Here is a 26246-nt window from a genome sequence, read left to right as displayed (position 1 = left end):
TGCCGATCGAGGTATGTGATGGTAGTCACAATCAGGTCATATGTCGCATTTTGTATATGTAGATTATTATTCAGACGTCACGTGGCCAGTATCTCCAATATCTAAGAACGTTTTGATCTCATAGCTGAGATAATTTCCTTCACGTATTTTAATATTATCATTCCGATATCTATTCCTCTCTTGTAGGCCCTGAACAATTATATGTGTTGGCCTAATCTACCAAGCTAAAGTGTTTGTTTAGCCGCTTTTCAAATTATGCATCTAGAAATGGTTGTACCGATTTGTCCACTCTCTATACAGCAAGAAGACAGGCCAGAGTCCAGATAGACATCCCCAACATAATGGGGGGCCGTTGCAACGGTCGAGTCACGTGCATTCCCTAATACCCCAGAATCCCCTACATTATAGTCCGAAATTTTTCGTGTGCTGGCAAAGCAGAAGGTGAAAGCAGGGATGAGTAGACCGGGGATGCGCGCTGTCGCACGCGGGAAGTCTGAACCGGGCGAAAGGGAAAATTATAATATTAAAAATTCCCAACAGTTACCCACAAGTAAATCATAGAATGTGTTGTGATTCAGAGTGATCAATTATCCCGTTATTTATAAGGGAGTACAAGAGATTATATACACCGTGAGGTCCAAGTTTGCGAAGGTAGAGTTTACCCGACAACAGTAGTAGCAGAGAGCCCCACTATCTCTGGGGTTTGACTTTAGGAAGACATATCTAGAAGAATTAGTTTGGCTTTCATCATGTCATAAAGATCCAAAAGCTCGTTTCCGTTATCGATGGCTGAACCTGGAAGGTAAGAATAAACAGCCTGCCAACGGCTACAAGATAATGCGATTTTGGACAGTATCCAGTGTCGCAGGAGGTGTCGGATACTGGGATTTATTTTTATAGTTGCAGCCGCAGTGAGTTGTAACTTAGGTAGACGTATGTAACTATCCATACGGTAAACGGCCAAACGATATTGTGCCTTGAGTTGTTTCTAATAAGCTCTGGAGGACCAAGCGGCCCGGACCCAACCAAACCCTTGCTGTCTTATTCAGACAGGTATTGTCGGCTAGTCAGAAAAGCCAAATGGGAATCATTCTCTTCCTTTCCTCTTGCAAGCAAAGTGAAAGTTTGGTTACTTTCCTTACATCCGTCCAGAAAGGAATTGCGAGTTTAGATCGACGGTTTGATACTTGCATTTTATTGGATGAGATAGCTCGGGGAATCCGATCTAAATATAGCGAGTTGCTTCTACTGAATGGGCAGCCTGGACGCGTATTGACGTCTATACCGTGAAAAAACATTTTGAGACTCATGTCACTAGTAGCGCTAGGCCCAGAACTCTTACGCCTCCAAAGTATGCTGGAGATTACCACCTTCCTTAATCATTGTTCCGTCCACTATATACCTTGCTTGTGTCATAGGGTAATAAAGAGCATCGTCATAGTATCGGCATTAGAAATCATTATCAATCGCTCATAGATGTTCTATCCATTTTATCACCTGGCTGACGTTCATGAATAATTTCAGGATATTTATGACCCTAAGTACGCTTCAATGAAACTTAAGAACATTCGGAGGAACAACGGTGCCGAGGCTGTGGCAACCTCCTATGTCCCACCTGAGCCGGGTGGCAAGACTTCCTTGGATATGGAAGAGGCATCCAACTATAATCTCTCTTCCAAGAGCACAGCACCCTCGTGCTACGAAAGATTATTGCTAGGTAGCAGGTTGGTTCTCTGCGGCACACCGAAAAGCTCAATAAGCAGATTGGAAGTGCCATGAAGAAACTCATTATTCCAGATGCAGCTTATATAGACTTTTACGAAAGGGTCGAACATATTGCGCTGACAGTGAAGAACATAGTGGGTTTTGTATCTGAGATGCATCCCGCCCCGACTCTTGCTGTAATGAACATGAGTATGCATTCATTTTTAGCTCTTTTCTGAAGTAAGTTAGCACTATCCGGCCGGTATTGACTTAGTGGCCACCGTCTTGGCTGATAAGATGCGGATCAAAACGGTCCTCTAGAATGCGCTCAGATGTCGCAGGTAAGTCTTATGTCATGAAGGGTCGTGCCAGACTGTCGACGTATAGTCCACGGCTGGGACCGCTTGCGCAGGATTATACCTGGCTGTGACCCGCCCCGCGGGTCCATTTTCTGGACCATCGACCCTACCCGCTGAGGGTAAAAGTCCAACCTCAGAGACCCTCCGACTAGGCTTTGACAAAACCCATGAATGGGTCGAAATGTTCGACCCAAGACCCAACCCGTAACCCACGATGGGGCCCCATTGGGGCTCTATGAAAACCCAACCTTGCATAAAAATAAGGTCTTGGCAGCATAAAGCTGCTGATTCCTCTGGGTAATATATTCTAATTTGCATCGGTTTTAGTTTCTAATATCATGATATAGTAATCAAGCTACTACGCTTATGAAGTTTACAGAAAGAGTCTATATCTCACTTTTACGTCGTAGTTAGTACTATATTTCCAGGTCTATTATTAGTAATATCCCCATTGATGATGGTTGTTAGTTACCTGGCGTGTACAGCCAGTCTTGATAGAGACGATGTATAAAGTCCTGTAAACATATACCCGGTCCGTGCGACCCAATGCCCGAGCGGGTATTCCGTTGGGGGTTGGGTCGTGTCCGGACCGGGAATGTAGAGGTAGTTTATCGAACCTTGTGGGATCTAACCGGGCCTTTCATTTTTCATTGAAAAATACCAGTAGTAAATGCCGTATTTTATCACTTGATATCTTCACAACCACATTTGTACCTTATTTCATTGCTTGCCGATAGCTATTGATAAAGGTTATGAACTCTATATTTAATCTCTCAGTTATGAAACCTCTTGACTTATCGTGGAGATGTCGGAGGCACATCCCGAGATGTCGGATCTCGTCCCCGACTTTTTCTTTCTATCGATGCGGCTAACTGAAAAGCGGTATCAAGAGATTTAAACCAAGTCTGTGATTGCATTGAATTTTCCTATATACAAAAAAATCTGCCTTCGTCTGAGATGGCGCGCACAATAACAATCGGACGCCTCTTGTTCAGCCAGTAGGTCATTCTTCTTTTGCTACAACACCATTATCTGACTCGAACAGAACTTGGAATTTTGTTCCCAAGTATACAACGCGCTTTGGATTTCAACTGCTCAATAAACAGCGCATGAGCTCATCCGCCGCGGCTGTAGCATCGGAGGCTGAAACCGCTGCTGCACAGCAGAATTACAAAATCGTCCAAGACATTGGCAACTTTGACGAGATTCAAGCCAACCGTCCAGACTTTGACCACTCTAGGCCAATTGAGGTGACAAAGTCTCCAAACCCAAACTGGGAGTATGGGCAAGGAGTGCCCGGCAATGGAGCCAGCCTGGCCCAAAAGCACCATGAAATCGACCCTTATGCCTCAGACCGACCGATGATCAATAATTACCGCCTTCTCGTCTCAGGAATCGCGCCACGACCAGTGGGCTTCCTCAGCACTGTCAACTCCAAGGGAGAAAAGAATCTGTCTCCGTTTAGTTACTTCCAAGTCATCGACCACGATCCCCCGATGTTCATTGTGGGATTCTCGTCTCGGCCTGGTCGTGTCAAAGACACATACCGCAATCTGAAAGAGACCGGAGAATGCGTCATTAACACTGTTTCAGAAAACATGATCGAGGCCGTCAATGCAAGCTCGATTGATGCGCCGTACGGCGTCTCGGAATGGGATGTTTCCGGTCTCCATGAGGCGCCGTCAAGTACGGTCAAGCCGGCCCGTGTTGCGGAGTCTGTGTTCAACATCGAAGGCAAGGTCATCGATATCAAGGAATTCACGGATCATCAAAATCCAGGCATGAGCATTGCTGCTAATGTCCTTATCAAGGCTACTCGGTTCTGGGTGAAGGAAGGCACTGCGAATGAGGATTACAGTCATATTGACCTGGAAAAATTGCGACCGGTTGGTCAACTTGGGGGTATCTCTTATGGTCGAATTGTTTCGACTTTTGAGCATCCACGCAAGAAGTGGGGTGACGAGGTGTCCAAGAGTGAGATCTTAGCGAAACTTGATGCTGAGAAGCCTGTCGATAACTGATATCCATGTATATATGACATATGTAGATGATAGATTTGAATAGAATATTGACTGTTTTCAATAATCACCCTATGCGAGCCTCACTCTTCTCTGAACTACCGGTTAGAAACGAAGAAATCCGTTGCATTGTATGAGCATGCATTTGTCTGTAAATGTTTTGCTTCAGCAGCAAACTAAGGAGGATATCAATAATGTCTGAAAATGCTTGAAAACATGGCAAAGCCAGAAATAAATAAAGAAGCAAAAAAATGGTAAATGATTGAAAAGTAATCATTGTCCATGAGAGAAGAAAGAAAAAAAGAATGTAAACGCCGACCCGACCTGCAGGAACCTAAAGTATTGAGTTAATACCCAATCAAACAAAAGCCTCACATTAGACTTGTCACTTACAGCATCAATCGCACTATGAAACAACCCTTGTAGCAGCAGCCTTGGGCACTTCAGGACCATTAAACTGGGCAAGATGATACGGCCCATGATCTTGTTTGTAATCGAAAACTGATTCCCCAGAGCTGCGCCGCGATTCCGTTGCATATGCCTTTCGTGGCGGTGCTTGTGGTCCTTGTGGTGCGCCTTCGCCGAATCGTTGTGTGGCATAGTTAGCGTAGAAACCAGAGCGACGTCGGCGATCTTCTAGATCCTCGCGGTCATCGCGGCGCTTGCGCTTGAAGTAAAGGACTATCAGGACGATGATGGCGGTTAAGAGGAGGCTAGTGAATGAATTGAATTGTTTAGTTTGAGACTTTCATATTTTGGTATAGATGTTTATCGGAAAAATAAATGTCTCCACGGCTTCGAGATGTGCTTACACTCCTGTTATCGCGGCTGGGACACCGACTGTGAGCGCTCGGCTAGTGGGCTTGGAACAGCTTGATAAGGTGTCATCCCCATCGCAATCTCTGCGGAGGATAGAGAGTGTTGGAAACATGATTTAAGTTAAAAGAGTGTGTAGGTCTCAAAAAGACCGGAGTGTGTGAGAACCTAAGGGTTTAGATTCCTAGTCAGGGGAGAATACAAAAGAGTGTGGGGGGGAGGAAGGGATTCACTCCACTAAATGAACCCTTTTAAGACAATGTTTCAGAACAAAAGTTAAGAAAAGTTAAGAAACCAGAGACGTATCGCTTCTTATGGCTTGTTAGGCCCGTGTTGTACTTGATTCGTTGAAAAGGGGGTGGCTTTTGTTTGGAATATGGGGTTGCATTCCAACAATTGCTCATTAAACAGGTACTATACTTGGTTATGATATAGTAAAATAGTTGTATAGTCAAACAATTATTTAAAATACATAACTACATATTTATGTATTTATAACTCAGGACTAATTGAAAATGGTACATCCTTCGGAAGATCCGAGCAAATTCATCGGCCTGACTGTTTACTATACGTTCCACTCCTAGCCTGACACCTTAACGGCCCCCAAGTTATTTCTCCCAAATGCCAATCAAAATTTCTATTTCTACCTCGCTTATTTTGAACTATACCAAGATAGGATGCGTGTATGATATGGTAAGTCGGAGGTCACCAGGCCCCTTGTGTATAACTGTAGGTGTCTTGAAATCGTTTTCATAAATACATTGGATGGGAACAGAGGGGCGATCACTAGGCATTTACCATTGCGAGGTCACCCGAAACATGATCTGTCTTCTCAGGAGATGGCTCAATTGTGGGCTCAACGTGGAAATAGCCCATCTGGAACAAGAGTTCCTGCCAATCGGCCCCTGCAGTGCCTTGCACTTTGTAATAAGGCACGTCAGAAGTGAACCAACGTTCCCGGCGGACCGAAGCTTTGTCGCCTCCCTCAAGAGCGGCACGACTGGCGCGCGTATTACGCGATCGCTTCTCGCCTGTCCCGGGCTCCTGCGCCGTTAGTGCAAACAACCTTTGGCGGTATTGGTAGAGGCGCCCGTCAAAGGACATGATAGCACGAATATAAGGGGCCAGGTCTTCGGTGATTGGTGCAAGCCCATTTTCGAACGATGGGGCGTGTCGGGCGGTTGGGGTTGGTATAGAGTAGTTGGCGCGCATGATTGGCTCAAAAATGCGCTGGAATTGTGGGAGAGACAATGGAGGGGTTTGGAGGGGAATCGCAGAAAGAATGGTTTTGCTAAGCACTCTGTTCGCGTATAAGGTTTCAATATCCACCCCTGCTGTTGGGTGGAAAGTTCTGTTTACCATCGCTGTGAAGGTACTGCTGATGAGTTCGCTGAGCGAGGAATATTCGGCTCGCAATGGAGTTTCGAGAAGTGGGTAATTATCAAGGTAATTAGATCTCTGGCCTTCGGGCATTGGTGGTGCCGATATGTCGACGACGTCCTGCTGATGTTTAGCTATATTTCCGACAGGGTATCAATATCACTTACTTTTTTCATTTCCGTGGAGAAATTGGAGCAAAGCATATCGAGAGAGCTTCTCATATCATAATAATCGGCTTCGCGACAGATCATGTCAAGCTGATCAACTTTGGAGCTCGACTGGACACTGTGAGGTGACAAAAGTTCGACCTCGCTCCTCCCGGCCATATCTTCAGAATCCTGCAAGCCAACTCCCCAGTTGTGAAAGCTGTTGCGAATGACTTCCGTCTCTCCATCCAACGAGCTGTGAGTCGAAAGCAAATCACGGTTGAACCAACCCATATATCGCTCATATGTGTTGAGGCTCAAGACTCGCAAGCGGTCTCCATTCTGATCCACGTTTGACTCGGGCGGCCATGCAGGAAGCAGCCAATCAAGACCAGATTTGTCGCTGCCAACTCCCATTTGACACCAGAAGTTGAGGTCCATTAGGGACTTCCTAAGATCCAGCCCGGAGCCTTGGTAAAGCCTAGTAACGGCTTCCCTCTTCAATATGTGACCTTCATTGGCGGCAACCAAGAGAAGGTAGTCAATGACGAAGTCCGGAGAAGGCTTTTGGTATCGTAGGATGGCATGTAGGGACATTTCTCGAGTAGGAATCAGACTTTCATCGTTGCAGGTAATGATAATCGGTCGTTTCGATTGGCTGATGAGAGTCAAAACACCAGTCCAAAATTGACGGTCTTCTTCAAAAAGAATATCGGCTTCTTCGAGCAGGATCAAGCACTGTTTCTGCTCTCTGGGTCGTTTCGTCTCATTTTCGGATTGGCTGGTAGTGTCTGCCGACTTGCTAACTTTTGTCGATGGACCTTTGAAGAATCCCATCAAATTGTTTGGCTTGACATCGGCCTTATTGCTGTCGATTGCGCTATCTGTTTCGTTTAGAAGATGAACAAGGTGGTTTTGCGTCATATCCCCAACGCGTTCTAGCATATCGCGGGCAGTTCGACGGCTCCCAGCATTAATCTCAAAAACTTCAAAATCAAGCTCCTTTGCAACAGCATAAACGGATGCTGTTTTCCCGCAGCCAGGTGGGCCGCTTATAAGAATCGCATTGCTTAGTTGACCGTTTACTGTACCGTTCGAGCCGGAGACCATGTCTCCTGATCTAACAACGGTTTTCTGCGACAATGTAGTGACGTTCCCCGCCAGCTCATCGTCAGAGCCAGAGATGTTGTCCATCTCCGATACCTCTTCTTCACTTGAGACAACAAATCCATCGAGTTTGTCGCGTTTCTGTCGCTTCTTGCGTTTCTTCTCCTCTTTTAGTTTGGATTTGACATTTTCCTTCGATGAACTACCTGTATCAACTGCTGTGATCTTAAGGTGACGCAACCAGTCACGGAGCATCTGCGGTTCGCGTCCCAGTTGGAGTACCTCATTGGCTGATGTAGGGGCGTACTTATGCGGCCAAAGGTGGGACTCGTACTTGCCACGATCGATGGCTGATACCGAAGAAAGTAGCGCCAATCGAAGTTTCGCAAGAGGTGGGGTCGTAGCAGTCCAATGGAACTGGCGGTTTGGAGAAGACCATGACATTTGTCTTTCCATTGCTGCTTGTAGTACGTGACTGCTGGCAACATGCCGGACTGGGTGTCGCAGAATGGCCGGGATATCCTGAGCTTCAATCGTGGATAGTCGAGCAATTTTTCTCGCTTCGGCCGTTCCAGTCAAAAGCACATTCTCTTCATCTCTGATTGAGATAGCAGCAATCTTCGACTTTTTCTTATCTTGGGATTTATACCAAGTACGGCCATTGATTCCCAAGAGCGGGGGATTAGTATCTCTAACGTGTACCAGGTCTTTAGGAGGCCAGGTGGGGTGGACAAGTTCGGGGAATTTAGACACGCGGCGAGGAATCTTAGAAAATGATATGTCTGAAGCTGGCACCACTCGCTTTTTGACGGGGGTCCCAGCTGTGGTTTGGGTCGGCGCTTTTGGCGAGTCCGGCTGACCATCGATTGAGTTTGGTGTTCCTGTATTGTGCATCGAGGTTTTGTTGAAAAAAGGGTGGGTTGGTTTTCGGGATTGGCTTTTCTTCTTGCGCGGCTGGATGGCAGATTTCCAGGGGGTTGTTCGAGTGAGCCCATTTAAGATATCATTGATCAATGTGCCTATCTTGCCCTCTTTTCCAAGGCCGTATTTGAATATCACCACCTTAGTTTCTTCCTTTCGCGCCCTACGTCGCTTCCCCGTTCCGTTCTTCTCGGTCTCTGGTGGCGGACTCGAGGCAGGCGAAGACAAGAATTTGCCATTCGGATTCAATTTCAGGATTTTCTGTCTCGCGGAAGACCTGGCAGCCCGGGACTGTGGTTCCTTCTCAGTCAACGTCGAAACTTTGGTCGCATCCTCAGCGGGGGTCTCCGCCGGCGGAGTCCCCAGTTGAAATGTTGACAAGGTGGTGTCTGGGTCATTGGCAACATCGGTTAAGGGATTTAAGGGGGCAGGCGCGCTGACACCAAGCCATGCTGAGAGACCAGCACGGGCAGCAGTGGTAGGTTCTGTGGTTTGGGTTTTATCTGTTCTTCGCCTCTTTCTCCGACTCTCGTTCGGATCCTCATCCAGGGCCACGGCGCCCTCATCGTTGATATTGGAAGTATTCGAGTCACAAGGATTCAAAACATGTGGTTCCAGCTCGAGGTTAGAGCCTTCGTTGTTTATTCGTAGATGATCATTTGGATTGGAACTCGCGGCCGAGGAGGAATCATTGGAGGATGTAGGTTTGGCTGTAACTCCGAATTCTACATAAGGTGAGTTGAAGCTTGGCTGGAGCAACGAGAATCATTCTGACCTTGTCGAAAGAAGGGATGGATAACCTGCTGTTCAGTTCCCATGGCCATCGATAGATTTTGGGCAATGTCCATGTGGTGAACAATCAGATATTCCGTCAGTCGAAACTGAAAAATAGACAATCCCCCGGATGGATCATTTAGTTAACAAGCTATGGTGGGTGGGGAGCAATTTAGTAAGGCAAAGATAGAGAGAACTCCGAATCCCTTCTCTATATATTGGAACACGTCGAGACGCGAAAGGCGCGTAAAGGGCTTATGTCAGGCTGATTACTTGACGTACCTACGCTAACCTGATCAGGACTAGAATAGATTGTCCGGACCGACGTAATCCCGAAAATTTTTCAGATTTCCAATTTGGATGGGTCTGCATCTAAAAGATCACACGCTGTGAAGGGTCGGGAAATCAAGTAGTTTGTGGTTTCCAGTATCCATCTTCGTCATGGATTTACAGTCTCCGTCTGTCCTGGCGCAATTGCCTCGCCCCCTTCATGCCTCCACCGGCCAAACACACATCGGTGATGTCTTCAGTCTCGCCGATGCGAAAAAACGCAAACGCTACGAAGTTGCAGTCGCAGTGGATGGAGAGTCTGTGAACATTTACAACGTATGATTCTCCTGTTAATCTGATATTATTCTCGTCATAACTGACTCAAATCTTCCACTAGGTTCAAACTCCAAAGCTCGTGACTTCCTACGCTGTACCGCCGCAATCTACTTTCTCTTGCCGCCCATGCTCGGTCCGCAGAAAATTGTCGAAGAAATCGGCTGTCCGCAGACAAACATATACTGCCGTCACCAAGCCAGAGCATCAGATCAAATGCTTTGTGGAGGAAATTGGCAGCAACGGCTCAAGTGCTCCGGCCATTTCTTCATCAACGACAACCGTGACCGACTCAGCTAGTCCTACCACCTTTGTTGGAATCGTCCCCTCCAGTGCCGACGGTGAAGGAGATGTGGACCCGTTCGATATTTTGGCTGTTCATGAGGATGGTCGTGTGCGCAGGCTGTCCTCGGACCTGAAAACTCAACGGTGGAGCATTCAACACAGTGAAATTGCCAAGGTTTGCTCCACTCACAATGTCCAATCCAGCTTTTTGGTTGAATTTGATGATGCCAAGAAGGCTCTGTTCAAAAGGCGACAGGACCTGGCATCCTTAGCTCTTGGCGATATAACCACCGCTGGGGTCAATGAGCCATCCATCTTGCTTTTGGTATCGCAGCCAAAGAACACCGATCGAGTGCCTCTGAAAGACATTATTGTCCAAATGTTCTCCGTTCCTGCCGATGCGAAGTCAGAGTCTCGCTTGGACGAAAGCCAGCGTCTTCGCCATCTCCAAACTTTCCACATCCCCGACGTGAACGGTTTAGAAACTACCAACGGCAATGCTACGCAATGGAGTTTCCATTCGGGCTCAGCAGGATTAAATCTTTCTTTCGAGAAGGGATTCATCAACGTCGATCTCTCTCAGTACTCCCCCTCTGTGACCTCGCAGTTCGTCCTTGATGACGAGAACTTTACCTCAGTTATGCGCATTTCTCCACAATCCATCATTGGTGCACAGCAATCACTTGTAGCTGTTTATGATACCCAGTATCATTCTGTGCAACGCAGCATTCCAGCCCACGACCTTTTGTCAAGCACTGGGTCAAACGCAGAGACTCCCACAAACTTCATCAGCTACTTCGCCAAGCTTGGAATTGCAGTGGCGACCAAGGGAAACACTCTTATCGCTTTCGATTTGAGCTCTCTCCCTAGTGCACCTAGCTCATCTTTGAAGCGTACAAGGGATAGCCTGCTCATCGATGCTATTGGCCGAGGTATCGGCTCATCTTCTGCACAATGGGACGTTTCTTCCAAAAAGCACCGGTCTGACAACATGGCATTCCTTCGACTCACTTCACCAGAGCAAGTTGCCAAATGGACCCAGCTCACAAACACCGTCGAGAAGGCCACCAAGGCTAAGAATGTTGACTTGTTCGATAATGCTGTATTGACATACTTTAGCATTTCAGATGCCACAACAACCCTGCCGGTGCGCGGACAGTATGTCAACCCCGAAGCGACCCTTTTCCTGTTATCAAAGATTTTTGTCGTGGAAGAATATGTATCAAATGATATGGTATCAGCATCCTCGTCATCTCAACTTCGAGTTGCCATGTGGCCTCCGACTACTTGCGACTGGCTCATTCGCTTGGGACATCTCTCACTCGATAACGTTGAGATTGCCTTACGAAGAGCCTGCAAGCCCCGCATCTTGCAATCTTTCCCCACCGGGTCATTCATCCAGGCCCTTCTCGACTCCGATCCGTCTCTCAAGCAGGTGAACCAAGTGCTTGAGGGCCCCACCCTGATTTCCTCCGACGAACTAGCCTATGCTCTCAAAGTTTTCTTGAACCAAGCTCGCTCTCACTCTGGTACTCTTGAAGAAACAGCTCGCGCGATCACCAATGGTGACCTGGCGACCCCCACACAGGAGCTTACTAGACAACTTGGAGCTGAAACAGCAACTCTCAAGGATATCTTCACTGGTCTAAACACCTCCCTACAAAAGATTCACACTCAACCTATGTCGGTCATTGTTCACTCTCTTCGCTCCAACCTCTCGCGCACAGAACTCATCTCCATGGTTCATCATCTCCGCCTCTCCCTCGCCACCGGTGGTTATACCTCCCGTTTCACTGAAAATCCCCCAACACCTATCACACTCGACCAAATTACTCCTGCTCTCTCTCTCAATGTCATTGTTGATCTTCTCACTGCCTCTGTGGATGCCGTCGGTCCCTCCGGCTGGATATCTGCCATCCCGGCAGTAAACGACTTTGAGGACTCCGACTCTGTCACAGCTGCGGCCAGTCGCGAAATGGAATTGATTGCGGATATGAAATCTGAAGTGTCTGCCGCACTTGCAGGAGTGGAGGAGGCAACTTATCTCAAAGGAGTCTTGTGTGAATACCTTCGCTTTGCGGATCAAGTGGACACCACGGAGACTACATCCGAGGACGCTCTGGCCAAGATGGATGCCGAAACAGGCCCATCTCACCTGGTCCGCCACGAGAAGCTCAATGGTGCTGACTTGATGGTCTTCACCCGTCCAGGTGAGGGAGAAGATGGCTACGAGGGTGATTCGGGTGGCAAGATGCTACCACTATCGCTCAAGGCTGCTTCAAATGACGTCTCCCGTACCAAAACCAAGAAGTCCACCGGCGAGGTCAAGAACCGCTCCAGCCGTGAGATTGGATACTTGCGCCGCAAGGCGGTTGGCAAGTATTCATTCGAGAGGCTTATTGTTTAAAATACTTGATGTTCAATTCATGTTCCATACTGTAACAAATTTTTTTTTTCAAGGGGAGACAATATCCTAGGAGTTAGACATGACCAATACATATTTGTTTCTACACCAGTACCTAGGTAAATCATTTCCTAAAATTAATTATCCAATTGTAGTATCATAGGATCTGGCCCTTGCTCATCAAAAATATGTAGAATTATTTCAGTGGCCAAAAATGAAATTCTCGAACGACAAGGGGCACGATAAATGGACTGACGGTATTCCGCGGAACCTTGCAGATATATATATGTCCAATGGGTAAGTAACATCACGAAATTCTCCTTTTTACCCCTCCTGTACAACAGTTATACATTGTGCAGCATCAAGATGCATGTATGTACACAATATTACAGTCAATTTAAGGTTTGATTGTCTATATCTCACCTGGGCAATTGTTATTCGTGTTGAAGAAATTGAAGAAACAGAAGAAATACGAATGGGATCAAGACTAAGTGGGATTAGACAGCGCATTAAGCCTCCAAAGGGTTTCAATAGTTTGCTGGAACCTGGGATTTGGAGAAATAAGAGAAAAGGAAGGGTGAATTGATAATTGATATATCTCAAGTACATATATATGTACATATTTATAGTTATAGTAAATTTCGATCTGGGCCTTGAAGGGCTGTAGCGGTGACAAAAGTAAACAAGATAATAAACAAGGAGCTTAAGTGGAGCGACGCATCTCCGCACTGTTCCCAACCCACCGTTCTCTTGAAACTCCATCTTATTCACTTAGCTCCGATATATGCCTTCATGTTGTTTTGTTTGCGCGAGTTTGGGACGCGTACATCATAACAAAGGCTGAAAATGAGCAACCAACCATGGCTCGACAGCCTTTCCGACGATTGGCCGTCAATGCCAGCGTCGCCTACCAGTCCAACTACCCCAGCTAAATCGCACTCTCCCAAAGTCAGTCAGCAGGGGACTCCTAGCCGCATTCCTGTGCCTGCACGGCGTTCCGAACAATCTCCCGGGGACGACAAGAAGAAGGTTACCCGCCCATGCCACTTTCATAGAAAAGCACCTCCGACTCCAAAGACTCCCCGAACACCCAAAACACCCAAACCTCGATCGCCGGCGCCTGATAAATCGAAATCCAACACTCCCAGGACAAATCCCAGGACTAATTCCAAGGTCACCCCGAAGCCAACCCCGGGTCCGGCACGCAAACATCCTGCAATGGATACGCGCTCCCCTCTACGATCAGTGTCGAACGTTTCCAAGGCCTCAAATCAATCGGAATTCCAGGACACAGTTCAAATAAAAACAAAGAAGGGGAAAAACACGAAAGAGGGCACACCAGAATGGCGGCGTCGACTAATGCGCGGGGAGATCGCCGCTGGCGAGCAGCGGGATTTGTTCGCACCCATGGGACTAGAAAGCGTGTTTAAGCCTCCTACGCCGGGCTCTGGCGCGCAAGAAGAGTCCACTCCATTCACGAAGCAAGACGATCAATTATGGGATTTCACCGAAACGCCTTCGCGACAAGACAGACTCGACCACAACAATGGCGGCAGTGACACTGAACGCGTCGATGCTGATGGGGAAGGGGATACAGATGGCGCATTACCACAAGGAACGATAAACCGCGCGCCGTGGGAGGGCAATGAAACTCAGAACGGAGATTGGGACCCCGAAGGATTCTCGCAACCAGGGAATGCCCAACAACGGACTGCTAGTGGACTGGAGGACTTGCGCAATGAAGGGATCACGCCCATTACCTTCTCCCGGAACAACACCGTTGATGGGAATGGAACTTCAGAAGTCATTAAGTCGGCACTGAAGCAAGTCACCAACAAGTTGGAAAGCCTGTCAATCGGAAATGACAGTCGTCCTGGTTCTCCAGCAAGCGACAGTTTCGCTTTCTACAACCTCAGTGAACCTCATCCCAATGAATCTCCCCGAGATGACAGTCTGCTGGACGTTACTAGTCACTCGTTACCCCAGGATCTGTCCATGGGGACGGTGGACTTCCACAGCCGCCGAGGGAACCGTTCCTTCCCTCGCCGATTCTCCCCTTCGCCCTTTCCCTCGCACCGCCTGTCTCCCACTACTCTCGCGAATTCAAAAATCCGGAGCTCCCCCTTGTTCAATCCCCCTCACAAATCTGGCTCGCCTGGCCTGCCACGTCCCTCTTCGTCTCACGTTCGGCCATCAACGGCCGGGGCAGAAGGAAATGAGTCAAACATGCCATCATCTGGAAGCCCCTTGAAGCTGTTTGGCCATCATGACACATTCACCAATAACAGGCTTCTTCGCCGTATGAGTCAATTTGAAGATCACTACAGTGATGGCTCTGAAGGGGAGGAGCCCCCTTCACCGTCGGAAGAAGCGCGGAGGAAGGGCGAAAATCGCACCTTTTTGAATGCGAGACACGAGCCATTGAGTGAAATCACGCCCAGGCGAAATGAACGGGTTGGATCTCGGGATAATGGTCATCGAATAAGCCAATTTGGTGGCGGTGAATTGGATAAGTTTGATTTCTCGGACAACAGCCCTTACGAGCACAAGCTGGTGTACGATGAGGGTGCAGGCTTCGGGTCGCGCCCAACTTCACGCAAACGATCATCAATGCGACAGCAGTATCTTCGAGGTCCTTCTCAACAAGGATTATACCATTACAGCAGATCGGCAAGCTCGGGATTCACTCGGAAGCCATCTGCTTGGATGCGCCAGGACTTCTTTGATGATGTCCGGTCTGGTTCTCGCCCGAACAACAAGGAAAACATGGCTCCTGACGTGAAGCGAGTGCCCCGGGCCCCGGGCATGGACCCCACGCCCAAACGGCGCCGCACGATTATGAGAAACAATAGCACTGACCTTGCTCACAATACTAACGGCAATTCGCCTCCAAAATATGGCGATAGCATGTCACTTTTACAAAGGAGCCTCATGCAACATGGCGTCCAACTCGACAACACTGACTATCTTGCCCCGCCTCGTCTCTCCCAATCTATGCAGCGACCCCGGACACCAACGCCGAGTCAAATCCGAGTTGCCGGGGAACACACTGCACCACACAGAGATTTCTCGGAGCCAGATTTCCACGATAACGACTATTCTGATTCATTCACCTTCGATAACGATGTTCCCCTCGTGAAGATCACTGGCACTAGTGATACATCTCGAAAAGGATCCATTACGACCCAGGATTACCTGAACGAGGCCACCAAAATTATGGATCTAATTAGATCAAAAGGACGAGGTGCAACGGGATTACCCAGTCTGCATGAGTCTGATGTGGAAAGCGAAGGCGATGATCTTAGTTATGATGACGAATCTACTCGGGAAGCCTTTTCTCGGCCCCCGAGTCGAGATGGCACAGATCTGCGCAAGTTGAGAGAAGTGAAAGAGCTGAACCCACTCATTCTGAACCACCTCAAAAAGTACCAGGAGCAAGATGATCCCGATGACCGAGAGATGTCTCTACAAGCCCGTCATGGCCAGAGTCCCACCGACCCATCTGAGCTTGATGAATATAACTCACAAAATATCCGGATTCTTGGACCAAGAAAACGCAAGACAAGTGGCATGGCTGACGATACGGCGGAAAATATCGCCCAAGATCTGATGACTATCAACACCCAAATGTCTGGCTTCAGCGTTACCTCTGTCCCAACAGGCTCTTCACAAGGCTCTCAAGTGAAAGGAATGCTAGCCTCTGATCTTGTGTCACACCTCATACCGAATGAGGTCAATGGCTTCAAGTATGATCGTGCAAAGAACCAGTGGGTGAAGGATGAGATGGAAGAACCAGAAGCCCCAATCTCGGAACCCTCCGAGGAGAATGAAGACCCCTTCAGAGATATTCCGGATCTAAGCGTGGATGAGCTACAGGAGATGATGAGAGTCCATGGTCTGAGCTCTCCCTCCAAGGGTGATGCCTCAATTGATCTGGAGGGCAAGACGCGCGTTCCTCCTGCCACAAACACATCCCCAAGGAAGTCAGATATTCGACCGCACACGAGAGATGGTATCCCTTCCCTCAATGCTAGCTCAGTCCAATCGCGACTTACTCGGTTTACTTCAAGCGTTCCAAACACTGGAACAAGAACCACTTCATGGGCCACAGCGGGGACAGAGAACTCTGGACAAGAGAATCCTCCAGTCCAGAGTAAAGAGCTGCCGGCTTCCAAATACCCTCGCTCTCAGCGCAAGCAAGCACGGGTCTCGACCGTCAACTTGTCGCCACCTGATGTCTCACCAGCTGAACTTAATGGTCTGCAGTCTGATTCGAACGTTGATCACGTCTATCATGGAATTCCGCCAAGTGAAGAAGGACTTCAACCAGACCACGAGAACGGCACAGTACGACCTTCTATTCCTCCTAGTGGACGTCAAAGTTCGGTTGCTGGTCAACCATTCATTAGACGGCCCATCTCGAGGATAGAAGAAAGGAACGAGGAGACCATCGATGAGCAAAGTATCGTGCGCAGGAATGACTCACTGCATGTCCATGAAACACCCGCCAGAAATGGAGCGGAGAATCATCTGATGCCCCCGAACAGCGCCGGGCCCGACACCAGCTACAGCTTCCACCTCAGCCCACTTGCAGACTTTACCGTCAACCAAGGAGATCAACCCCTGAACCTCGAAATGAGCTACATCGCTCAACGCACCAATTCATCTTCACTGCGCCAAGTGCATGGGACTTTTGCCCTGGCGACTGAAGATTTAATCAAGCATATCACAGACGTCGAAGCCTATGAACCTTACTGGGAACATATTCGTCGCCTCGTGTTGCGCGAGAAGGGTTTAATCACGTTGCATAAGCTCAATGAGTTTTGTCCCCGCTTGGAAGAATTGGATGTCTCCGATAACGACATCGGTCAACTGAGTGGTATTCCTGATACCCTAAGAACCCTCAAGATCCCCAGAAATTGCCTCTCCAATCTGACACCCTGGGGTCATTTGGTGAATCTCCAATATTTGGATGTCTCCGGAAACGACATCGAGACCTTGGATGGCTTTTCAAGCCTCATCCATCTCAGAGAGCTGAAAGCGAATGACAACCAAATTCGGAACATTGATGGAATTCTTGATTTGAATGGCCTGCTGAGTTTGAAACTAAGCAACAACTCCGTGACAACAGTGGACTTCGAAGGGTGTGAGCTGACACGACTTCGTGACCTTGACTTGAGTCACAATTGTCTGACATCTGTCCACAATGTGGAATGGCTTCCTTCACTCGCCACCCTTGATCTAAGTGCCAACCAAATCAGCCGCTTTGATTCGCCTGCCTCCTTGATCAGCCTACGAGCCCTGAAGCTCTCCGAAAATCGTCTAGATGCTTTTGATGCACAGGCTTTCCGTTCTGTCAGCCTTTTATACCTCGATCAAAACCATATTTCCACCGTCACCGGCCTGGAGCATTGCCACAACCTCGAAGTCCTTTCCCTTCGAGAGCAGACATCACCAAACGAAAACGATCCTGATTTCGGCCTGGAGCTTGATTTAGGACTGGTGAAAGACGTCCGCAAAGTGTTCTTGTCCTCAAACCGACTTTCTTCTCAGAGCATCTGTCCTTCTGTCCCGCTTCTTCGACTCCAGCTTCTCGACATTGCTGCATGCACGTTGAAGAAACTTCCCAGTGACTTCGCCTTAAGCTTCCCCAACCTCAAAGTTTTGAATTTGAATTTTAACTCAATTGAAGATGTTGAGCCCCTGGTTGGAATGAACTGTCTCGCCAGATTGATGATAGTCGGCAACCGTCTCTCCCGAATGAGAAGGATATGTCAAGTTCTCAGTCGACTTGGTCGCACTGGAAAAGGAACCGCATGCTCCTTACGGAAACTTGATGTTCGCGGCAATCCCCTGACCATTGGCTTCTATCCTCCAGCAATGACTGGCAGTGGCAATGCGGACCGCAAAAGACCCAAGCCTCAAGAACAAGCAGTTGTTCGCCTTCGAGAAACCCATCGAGACCTCTCCGATGCCCTGGCCGAGCTTGGGAACGATGATCAGATTTCTCATCGCGCCACTATGGGCGATGAGGCCCAGCCCGACAGAGACGTTGAAATCAACGACCCATTCACAGTCCCGCTCGCCGACTCTCAAGCGGACTTCAAATACCTGAGACATCTCGACCAAGCCACACGACTACGTCGAAGAGTTCTGGAGCTTCTGCTCTACGCCGGAACAAGCGGCTCCCTCCATACTCTTGATGGATTGGACCTCCAGCCGTCATTGGGCGACGAGAGCTCTGATATGAACAAAGCATGGGATAGACTGGAGCAATTGGGGGTACTCCGCAGGAAAGCGATTAAAAATTAAGCTATATTCTCTATTATTCTTCTGTTGTGATTTTTGATCATGCGAGAAGCGAGCATGATATGACCAATTGTTGGCGGCGTGTATGGAGTTTTGTTGATTGACATGGCCATGCTTGGCTTTTTTGAGGGTTTACTACTGGCATAAGTGCATTATTGGAGTTTGATATTGAATCAAGTGTAACATTGAAGAACTATATTACCTTTTGGGCGATGGCCTGTGATAGGCAAAATACAAATCAGAGAATCCTGCACTTTTATATATGTTTTTCTTACACTAAGCTGCCTGCCAAAATCAACAAGCAAATAAAAATACTGAAATGAGCCAACTATCTTGATAATATTCAAGGCGTCGGCGAAGACGGAAATAGCAGTAGGCTTTAAGAGCCGGGTATACGGAATTGTTGAATCTGACAAAGATTTACAGCTTAGACGATAGTACGATTGCAAGTTCTGTTAAATCAACAGAGTTTCATCAAATGTAAATGAGTTAAATTATTGAGATACAAAAAGTAATATAGAAAGAAAAACAAATATGCAGTCCGGTGTAGGCAGAGGAAGACCCATAAGCTGCAGGGCCAACTGTAGGGCCATGGAAGTGATCAGTTGACGCATAGTATCAGCGATTATCTCTTGCCCTGGACAAGAATTTGTTTCTCCTTCTTGATTTGCTCAATGACGCTGATATCAACCTTCAGGACATTGGCAACGGTATCAGCCGGAGTCAAGGCAAGCCACTGAGCAAGAGAGATATCGGCGACGCGATCGCTCTTGTAGAGTTCAATCCAAACAAGCTTCTCGGTTTCAGAGGTGTTCTCAATATAGTGACCTGGAGAATATCAATTAGTTTTCAAATTCAAGCATAGGAGAGGTTGTACTTACCACTGTTGTCGGGGAAGACAGCAGTGTCACCTGGGTGGAAGTCAAAGGTACGGGCCTTAGAGTCGCCGATGAAGACAGTCGCGCGAGCATGACCCTGGTGGAAGTAGAGCCACTCCTCAGCCTGTAATGTCTTAGTATCTTGTATAATATCCATGGGTAATGTCACTGTTAGAACTTACATTGGGGTGCCAGTGAAGCTCACGAAGACCCTTGGGTTCAAGCTCCACAATAGCAGCAGCAATAGTCTTGGAGATAGGGAAGTTGGTGGAATCAATCTTTCGGAATGTTCCGCCGTGGCCGGGAACAGGCTCTGATGGGTGCTTGTAAGTGTGGAAGACGTAGGAGTCGTCACCTCGCAGTGTACCCTCGGGTGCCTTGTCTAGGTCCTTGCTGACAGTGCCATTAAGGATGTAGGGGAACTTGGCGGGAACAGAGTCAAACACCTTGGGGTCAACACCAAAGTTCTTGGCGAGAACATCTCTGGGAGTGTGCGCAATCCAGTCATCGACCATGAAAGTAGTTCTGTCAGGTCAGTTCACAGCAAAAAGAGGCCTCAATGGAGGAGACATACCCAATCTTCTCAAAGTCACCATCGTCGAAGGCGAGGAGGTATTCGTTCTCATCGTCCAAACCTTGGACATTGTGGGCAACGCCCTTGGGGAAGTACCATATGTCTCCGGTCTCGAGTACTTCAGTAGTGAAGCCGCCGTTCTCGTCAACGCCCGAGAGAAGTAGGGAACCGTTGTAGACGAATCCCCATTCAGCCTATTTACCAGGGTCAGCTTCATATGCAAGAAGATATATAGCAAGAGCTGCCAACCGTTCGGTGCCAGTGCAATTCTCGAATAGCGCCCTTCTTCAGATGCTGCTGGGCACCAGCAATATCATGACTCTGGGGCAAGTCCTGGATGACCTGCTCTCTGGACCAACCGCCCGGGAACAGTCTAGTTTGGGACTCAGAAAAGCTCCATTTGACATTGGGAACAAATCCATTATCGGTACTGGCAGTGCGGAACTGGTCAGGATTCTGGAGATCGAGGGCTCTGTTGGTGCCGCCTGTACAAAGATAATGATTAGCATGTATACAAAGCTAAGTATGTACTTGGGTAATGTAAACTAACCTAGGATAGGAGCGCCTTTGGTACCGCTAATCGGCTGATCACTGCCCCCATCATGTCTTTTGACCCCAGGGACTGCAAATACAGAAGACATAAAAAGCCCAAGGAGCGCGAGGCTTTGGGACTTCATCGTGGATAAATCGGAAGAATGCGCACAAGAATGAAATTCGGACTTGCGTACCCTGAGCCACGAACCCTGCAGCTTGACTGTTTATATATCATTCTCCTATACCTTTCTACCCGCATATCAAAGTCGTGATCAAAATTCAGAATGCGACTAGTCGAAAGTATGCTAGCTCTCAGACTCGTGGGTTGCTGATCTCAATGAAATGCAACCAGAACAGACTGTGTTAGCAGAAAGTATAAACGGAATTATTGAATTTCAAAATGTGATGCAAATCAGGTACATGTCGCCTCTCGCGGAATATTTTAATGCACAGAAAGCTTGGATCGACAGGTTCCAGGGCAAGAAAGACAGGTACAGAAAAGCAGAATATAACAACATTCTTGGCATCATGTCGAAATAGATGCAGGGCTCGCCCGTGCTCAAGGGTTTTATGGGGAAATTCAAATGTAGATCCAGGGACCTGACAGCCGCTATATGGAGTGCCGACAATGCAGGATTTGAAAATGGGGATCAAACGGGGGGGGGAAGTGCCCTGAATCACCTCATCCGCTCCTTGAATGATTAGATCCCACATGTCTTGGCTGCTTGGCACTCGCGGATCATTTCTCGCTTTTGACTTATTTCAACTTCTGGGCTTGAATCAATTCGCCCCAAAGCACTAAGTAAGCTTTGCTTTGACCTCTGGGCCTCGATGCTGGGCCTTTGAAGTGGAAGTCTGATGTCGATCCTCGACTTGTTCCTTGGGCACCTTTCCTATTTGGGCAAGCATATTTTCCCTTTGCCCTAACTTCCCCTTCATAGAATTTTCGTCAAATTTGGTGGCGCTTTTTCCCAGAGCCAGGCTGAGCTTCGAAATCGGCTTCATGCTAGTGACGCATTTTTGGGTTCGAACTATCGATTCCGTGAACTCGTGAGGTTTGCCGTCCCTATCCCAACCCTCTATCTTCTGGATAAACTTCAATCACGACATCTCGTAAACATTAGGATCTGTCTAGCATGGCTTGGCCTTGTCGAAAAACCTGTGTATAGGAACTGTCAACTCATGCATTATCGAATCCCCGAGCCGGGGATCATTTGGCTCATGGCGTTGAGGAAAGGATTCGCCAATTGGAAGATTTACCGCGACGTGTGGAATTTGGAATATCACGGCTCAAGATATGCCTTTCTTGCGTGCTTTGTATTGATTCTGTCGAGAAAGTTGAGGAGAAGAGCTAAATCGCACATACTTGGATTAATATTGAAATAAAGGCGAACTTGGCTATATAAGCTATACAGATATCCCGCAAACGTGCTCATCAATCCAACGCAAAACTTCTCATTCTTTCTCACAATGAAGTACTCTATTGCCTCTATTGCGTCTCTAGTCGCCCTCGGGGAGTGCCTTTCTTTGCCTCCTCTCATTCCCACTATCCCTGGTGTGACCGAGGCTCTGACTACCAACGCCCCTCCTTTGCCTATTCTGCAGGTCCCAACTCCTCCATTGGAGAGCCCTCCGTTCACTCCAAGTGACATCAAGCCCAAGAAGATTGGTTACTTCTGGACTGGATCTGCCGACAAGTTCCACAAGGGTAACGATATGCAACCAATGAGGCATTGATGTAAAACTGACAATCATTGACAGATTTCCTCGCCACCTATAGTCTGGACGATGTAAGTTCTTTTTGCCCCTACGTTACCTTTGGCGGACATGGGTATTGACCTTTCCACCAGGATACCTTCGGTACTCTTTTGTGGGTGACGGATGTCCCCTCCAGCGGCAATGACCCTCACCATCTTGGACCCTCCCTCGATGGAAAGACCATTTGGGGCGGTGGCTTGCTGTCTCTTCTGAAGACTCAGGTATGAGGTTTCTTTTATCAAAATTTTGGAAATATCTCTAACTCTCTCAGGACACTGGGTTCTATTTCGACACCTCTGACCCTTACCGCCCTAAGTTCCTCAAGAGCAACCGCGGTATCCTCGCATCTATTGCGGATGAGGTCCGGGCCAAGCCCGATGGTGGCTTTTTTATCACCTACATGGGTTCGGCTGTGGGTACCTCCCCCGGCCGTCTCATTGAGACTGATGCGAACTTTGACATCATCCACGAGTGGCCCGAGGATGTCGAAGGTACCCTCAATATTCTTGGTCAGCAATTCTCTCCTCACGGACTGAGTATCGACTGGGAGAAGAAGCTCATTCTTACTTCCGACTTCGTCGAGCCCATCACTATCCTGAAGCCCAGTCTTGGAGTGCGCCGTGCCGATACCCTTCGCCTTTGGGATTTGGACTCGAGAAAGATTATCAGCACTCTTACCATTCCCAACGTAAGTCGAATATTTACCACGACTACATTATACTTGTTCTAACTTCACCAGGGTGGCGGTATTCAAGACGTCAAGTTCATTCCCGGACACCCTGAATCTGCTGCTATCGCCACTGCTGTGCACCTGGGTCAGCTTTGGGTTATCTACCCTTTGCGCAAGGATGCGAACGGTAACCAGGGCGTGATTGAAGAGCTCTTTGACCTTGGACCCAAGGCCCGTGACACTATTGCCATCTAGTAAGAAACTCACTGCTCTGCCTTTACGACATTGGAAACATCATTGCTAACAATAACCTTCAGCTCCGACATCAGCCAGGACGGTAAATACTTCTACGCCACCTTGACCACCGCCAACCACATTGCTGCCCTGGATATCAGTGACTTGAGCAACATCAAGCGTCTCGATGACCCTGATGAGGACCAACCCACCGTCGGGCCCCACTACATCAAGGTCACTCCCGACCAGAAGCACTTGGTTGTCACCGATTACTTCGTCCAGACTGGCGATATTGGTATCATCAACACCCCTGCTGACTTCAAGGCTCTTTACATCGATCTTCAGGAGGATGGAAGCCTTTCCTTCAACCGGACCATTGATTTCAGCAAGGAGTTTGCCAACCGTGGTGGAGCTAAGCCACATTCTAGTGTGGTATTTGACCTCACTGATCCCGAGAACCCTCTCTACTACTAAGCTGCCTTGACTATTGCTGGGTGATAATTTGTTGGGTCTCAAACACATGGCTCTGAGATGTGGATATATGTTTTATTTCTATACTTGACATCGCCTTCGGGCCTTGTATTCATTGTGGATAACCATCCAACTATCTATTAATTTATACCTATACCAATGAACAAACGTCATAATTTTGGACATGGTGATTGAACTCCAATCCGGAAAACAAAAATGGATTTGGCTTGCAGCTTGTAGCTGATATGATTGTGCTAATAAACATTTGGCGCATAGGTGGGCAGGGCAGCGTCTGATACCTTTGCATAATGTATCATTAGTTACACCTCGTTCACATTCGCTGTGTGCGTCACTTTTGAGCTGCTCCCCTCATGTCGGCTTCGCCCATCATTTGGGATAGGAGACACCGCTGAAGTATTGGCCTTGCTAGCAACGATGTCATCTTCGATAACAGCACGGAACTCCTCGCGTTGTGGCAGGAGGTACCGCACATCCACAAATCTCAAAATGCTCGTCATAATAATGACCAAAACCAACAAGGCCAAAGCAGACTGCCATCCGTACTTGTAGTATGGGGCCTGGGATGCAGGCCAAACAAGCACTTGCGACCAGGCGGAGATAGCATAGTAACCAGCGACGGCAACACCAACAGCGAGCGACCGCGCCTCTGGATCTTGAGGAATGAGATCCGACAGCCATGCGAAAATGAGTGGCGCTGTTCCAAGACAAATGTACGAGATGAAGTATGATGCATAAGCAGCGGAAAGAGCAACGGACGCCGGATTCGCCGTCCAAATGCTCATGATTATGCATGGGATTATTCCGATGATTGCTTGAACGATGATGAGTGTCCAGCGGGTCTGCAAGAAATCAGACAATAGAGCCCAAATCCATACGAAGACGACGTTGATCGCAGACCCTCCGATTGGAATAGCGTTGACTTGTGTGACGCTCCATCGCGCGCTTCCGTCAGGGTTCTTGAGCGACTTGAGGAATAGCGAGAAGTATACATATCCGTATGTTCCGAGTACTGTAGCAATATACAGAACCGCAATAAAGTACACTACCCACCCGGAGAAAGTACGTTTCACACCAGCCCATGTCATCCGCTTTGGCTCGGCGCGGCCGTTGCGAGCGAGCCGTTCAAGCGAAAGCTCACCGTGGACCTTTTTGAACCAGAACGCGCGCGGGTTCGGTCTATTCGGTAGATCGGGGATCATGAAGAAGCCTGCGAAACCCCAAATGACTGTGATAATGGCGTTGATCACAAACAGCCACCGCCATCCTGCTAGTCCGGCGTGTCCATTGAGCGTGTCGGAGATCGCGGCTTGCAGGGCACCAGATAGCATCTGGCCAACAGCTTGGCAGGAGTGGTAGAATCCCATTCGCTTGGCCAATTCCGTCGGCGTATACCAGTACACTATGAAAATTAGCGGGTTCATTACTGGATCCGGGATGACAGTTGCAAGCACTTACTGAATAGTGTCATCATTCCTGGCCATGCGCTACTTTCGCATAACCCAAGGAATACGCGGAGCACGTAGACTTGTTTTGCATTGGTGGTCATGGCAATCAAACCGGTCAAGACACCCCATATAATTTCCAATCCCGGAAGCCAAAAACTTGGGCGCACGTAGGTCAGAATAATTTGGGATGGAATGAGCATGATGCAGTAGGCGACGTTGAAGTAGGTTGTGAATCTAGAGACAATCAGCTACTATACAAACATACAAATAACGGGGCGATTCAAATTTGCGACTCACAAATTAAGCTCGTTGCCGTATAGATGTAGATCCTCCATCATGCCAGAAACATACGCATTATTGATATTTTGTTGATCGAGATATTTAATAACTGCAAGGTGTCAGTTTCCCTCTCGTCAAGTGCAACCTATATATACCCTAACGTACCCTGCGAAAGACAACCGAAAGTCATAAGGAAAATGTCGAGACGTCGAACCAAGGCTTTTTCATCTGGAGATCGGAAATCACTCGTCGGCGCATTGCGACGAAACATTTTGAATGTCACCATGTTTGAGAGGTGTGAAGAGAAAAGAAAAGGAAGCTTCAGTGGCGGCCATGGCTATTCATAAGGCCCAAGCGGGTGGGATAAGGTGAACCGGTGACCCCCTCGCCGATAGATAAAAACGCGTCAAATGGCGTCCGGGGTAAAGTTCACCGCAGATCCGAGGGGAAGCGCATAACGGCCAAAGATAGAAGAGTTATGCACCAATAGCTGCATTCCTAGACTGGAGTAACATCGGAAGCAAGCCGGAGCTGCTAGAAATGCGATAGCCAGGCG

At 48.1% G+C, this 26246-nt stretch overlaps 8 protein-coding genes across 8 annotated transcripts; 4 read left to right on the top strand and 4 right to left on the bottom strand.

The window, feature by feature from the left end:
• Positions 1-3020: 3020 nt before the first annotated feature.
• On the top strand, positions 3021-4084 carry N7529_002296 (flavin reductase family protein; the record flags this gene model as incomplete). The annotated part of the gene is made up of 2 exons (XM_057237824.1): positions 3021-3061; positions 3109-4084. 2 exons carry the CDS (start codon positions 3021-3023, stop codon positions 4082-4084), a joined length of 1017 nt encoding a protein of 338 aa, XP_057100435.1.
• Positions 4085-4487: 403 nt separating this feature from the next.
• On the bottom strand, positions 4488-5012 carry N7529_002295 (uncharacterized protein; the record flags this gene model as incomplete). The annotated part of the gene is made up of 2 exons (XM_057237823.1): positions 4488-4794; positions 4894-5012. 2 exons carry the CDS (start codon positions 5010-5012, stop codon positions 4488-4490), a joined length of 426 nt encoding a protein of 141 aa, XP_057100434.1.
• Positions 5013-5683: 671 nt separating this feature from the next.
• N7529_002294 (uncharacterized protein) lies at positions 5684-9299 on the bottom strand (the record flags this gene model as incomplete). Its single annotated transcript, XM_057237822.1, has 3 exons — positions 5684-6397; positions 6445-9176; positions 9227-9299. The coding sequence occupies 3 exons, from the start codon at positions 9297-9299 to the stop codon at positions 5684-5686; spliced, it is 3519 nt and encodes a 1172-aa protein (XP_057100433.1).
• Positions 9300-9666: 367 nt separating this feature from the next.
• On the top strand, positions 9667-12520 carry N7529_002293 (uncharacterized protein; the record flags this gene model as incomplete). The annotated part of the gene is made up of 2 exons (XM_057237821.1): positions 9667-9831; positions 9893-12520. The coding sequence occupies 2 exons, from the start codon at positions 9667-9669 to the stop codon at positions 12518-12520; spliced, it is 2793 nt and encodes a 930-aa protein (XP_057100432.1).
• Positions 12521-13363: 843 nt separating this feature from the next.
• N7529_002292 (uncharacterized protein) lies at positions 13364-18829 on the top strand (the record flags this gene model as incomplete). The annotated part of the gene is made up of 1 exon (XM_057237820.1): positions 13364-18829. One exon carries the CDS (start codon positions 13364-13366, stop codon positions 18827-18829), a length of 5466 nt encoding a protein of 1821 aa, XP_057100431.1.
• A 622-nt stretch (positions 18830-19451) lies between these two features.
• Positions 19452-20955, bottom strand: N7529_002291 (Bicupin oxalate decarboxylase/oxidase; the record flags this gene model as incomplete). Its single annotated transcript, XM_057237819.1, has 6 exons — positions 19452-19654; positions 19708-19828; positions 19887-20229; positions 20279-20472; positions 20528-20763; positions 20829-20955. The coding sequence occupies 6 exons, from the start codon at positions 20953-20955 to the stop codon at positions 19452-19454; spliced, it is 1224 nt and encodes a 407-aa protein (XP_057100430.1).
• Positions 20956-22228: 1273 nt separating this feature from the next.
• N7529_002290 (YncE family protein) lies at positions 22229-23948 on the top strand (the record flags this gene model as incomplete). The annotated part of the gene is made up of 6 exons (XM_057237818.1): positions 22229-22520; positions 22574-22602; positions 22663-22791; positions 22842-23258; positions 23310-23494; positions 23558-23948. Coding segments are annotated over 6 exons (1443 nt in total), but the record flags the coding sequence as incomplete, so codon positions are not given.
• A 317-nt stretch (positions 23949-24265) lies between these two features.
• Positions 24266-25976, bottom strand: N7529_002289 (Major facilitator superfamily domain general substrate transporter; the record flags this gene model as incomplete). The annotated part of the gene is made up of 4 exons (XM_057237817.1): positions 24266-25365; positions 25422-25645; positions 25709-25799; positions 25856-25976. 4 exons carry the CDS (start codon positions 25974-25976, stop codon positions 24266-24268), a joined length of 1536 nt encoding a protein of 511 aa, XP_057100428.1.
• Between the last annotated feature and the right edge of the window lie 270 nt (positions 25977-26246).

The sequence above is a fragment of the Penicillium soppii genome (genome assembly GCF_028829465.1).
Source record: "Penicillium soppii strain IBT 18220 chromosome Unknown utg000003l, whole genome shotgun sequence".
In the NCBI taxonomy this organism is placed as follows: domain Eukaryota; kingdom Fungi; phylum Ascomycota; class Eurotiomycetes; order Eurotiales; family Aspergillaceae; genus Penicillium; species Penicillium soppii.
The sequence above is the reverse complement of the archived record's forward strand: the minus strand, read 5'-3'. Positions and strand labels throughout refer to the sequence as shown.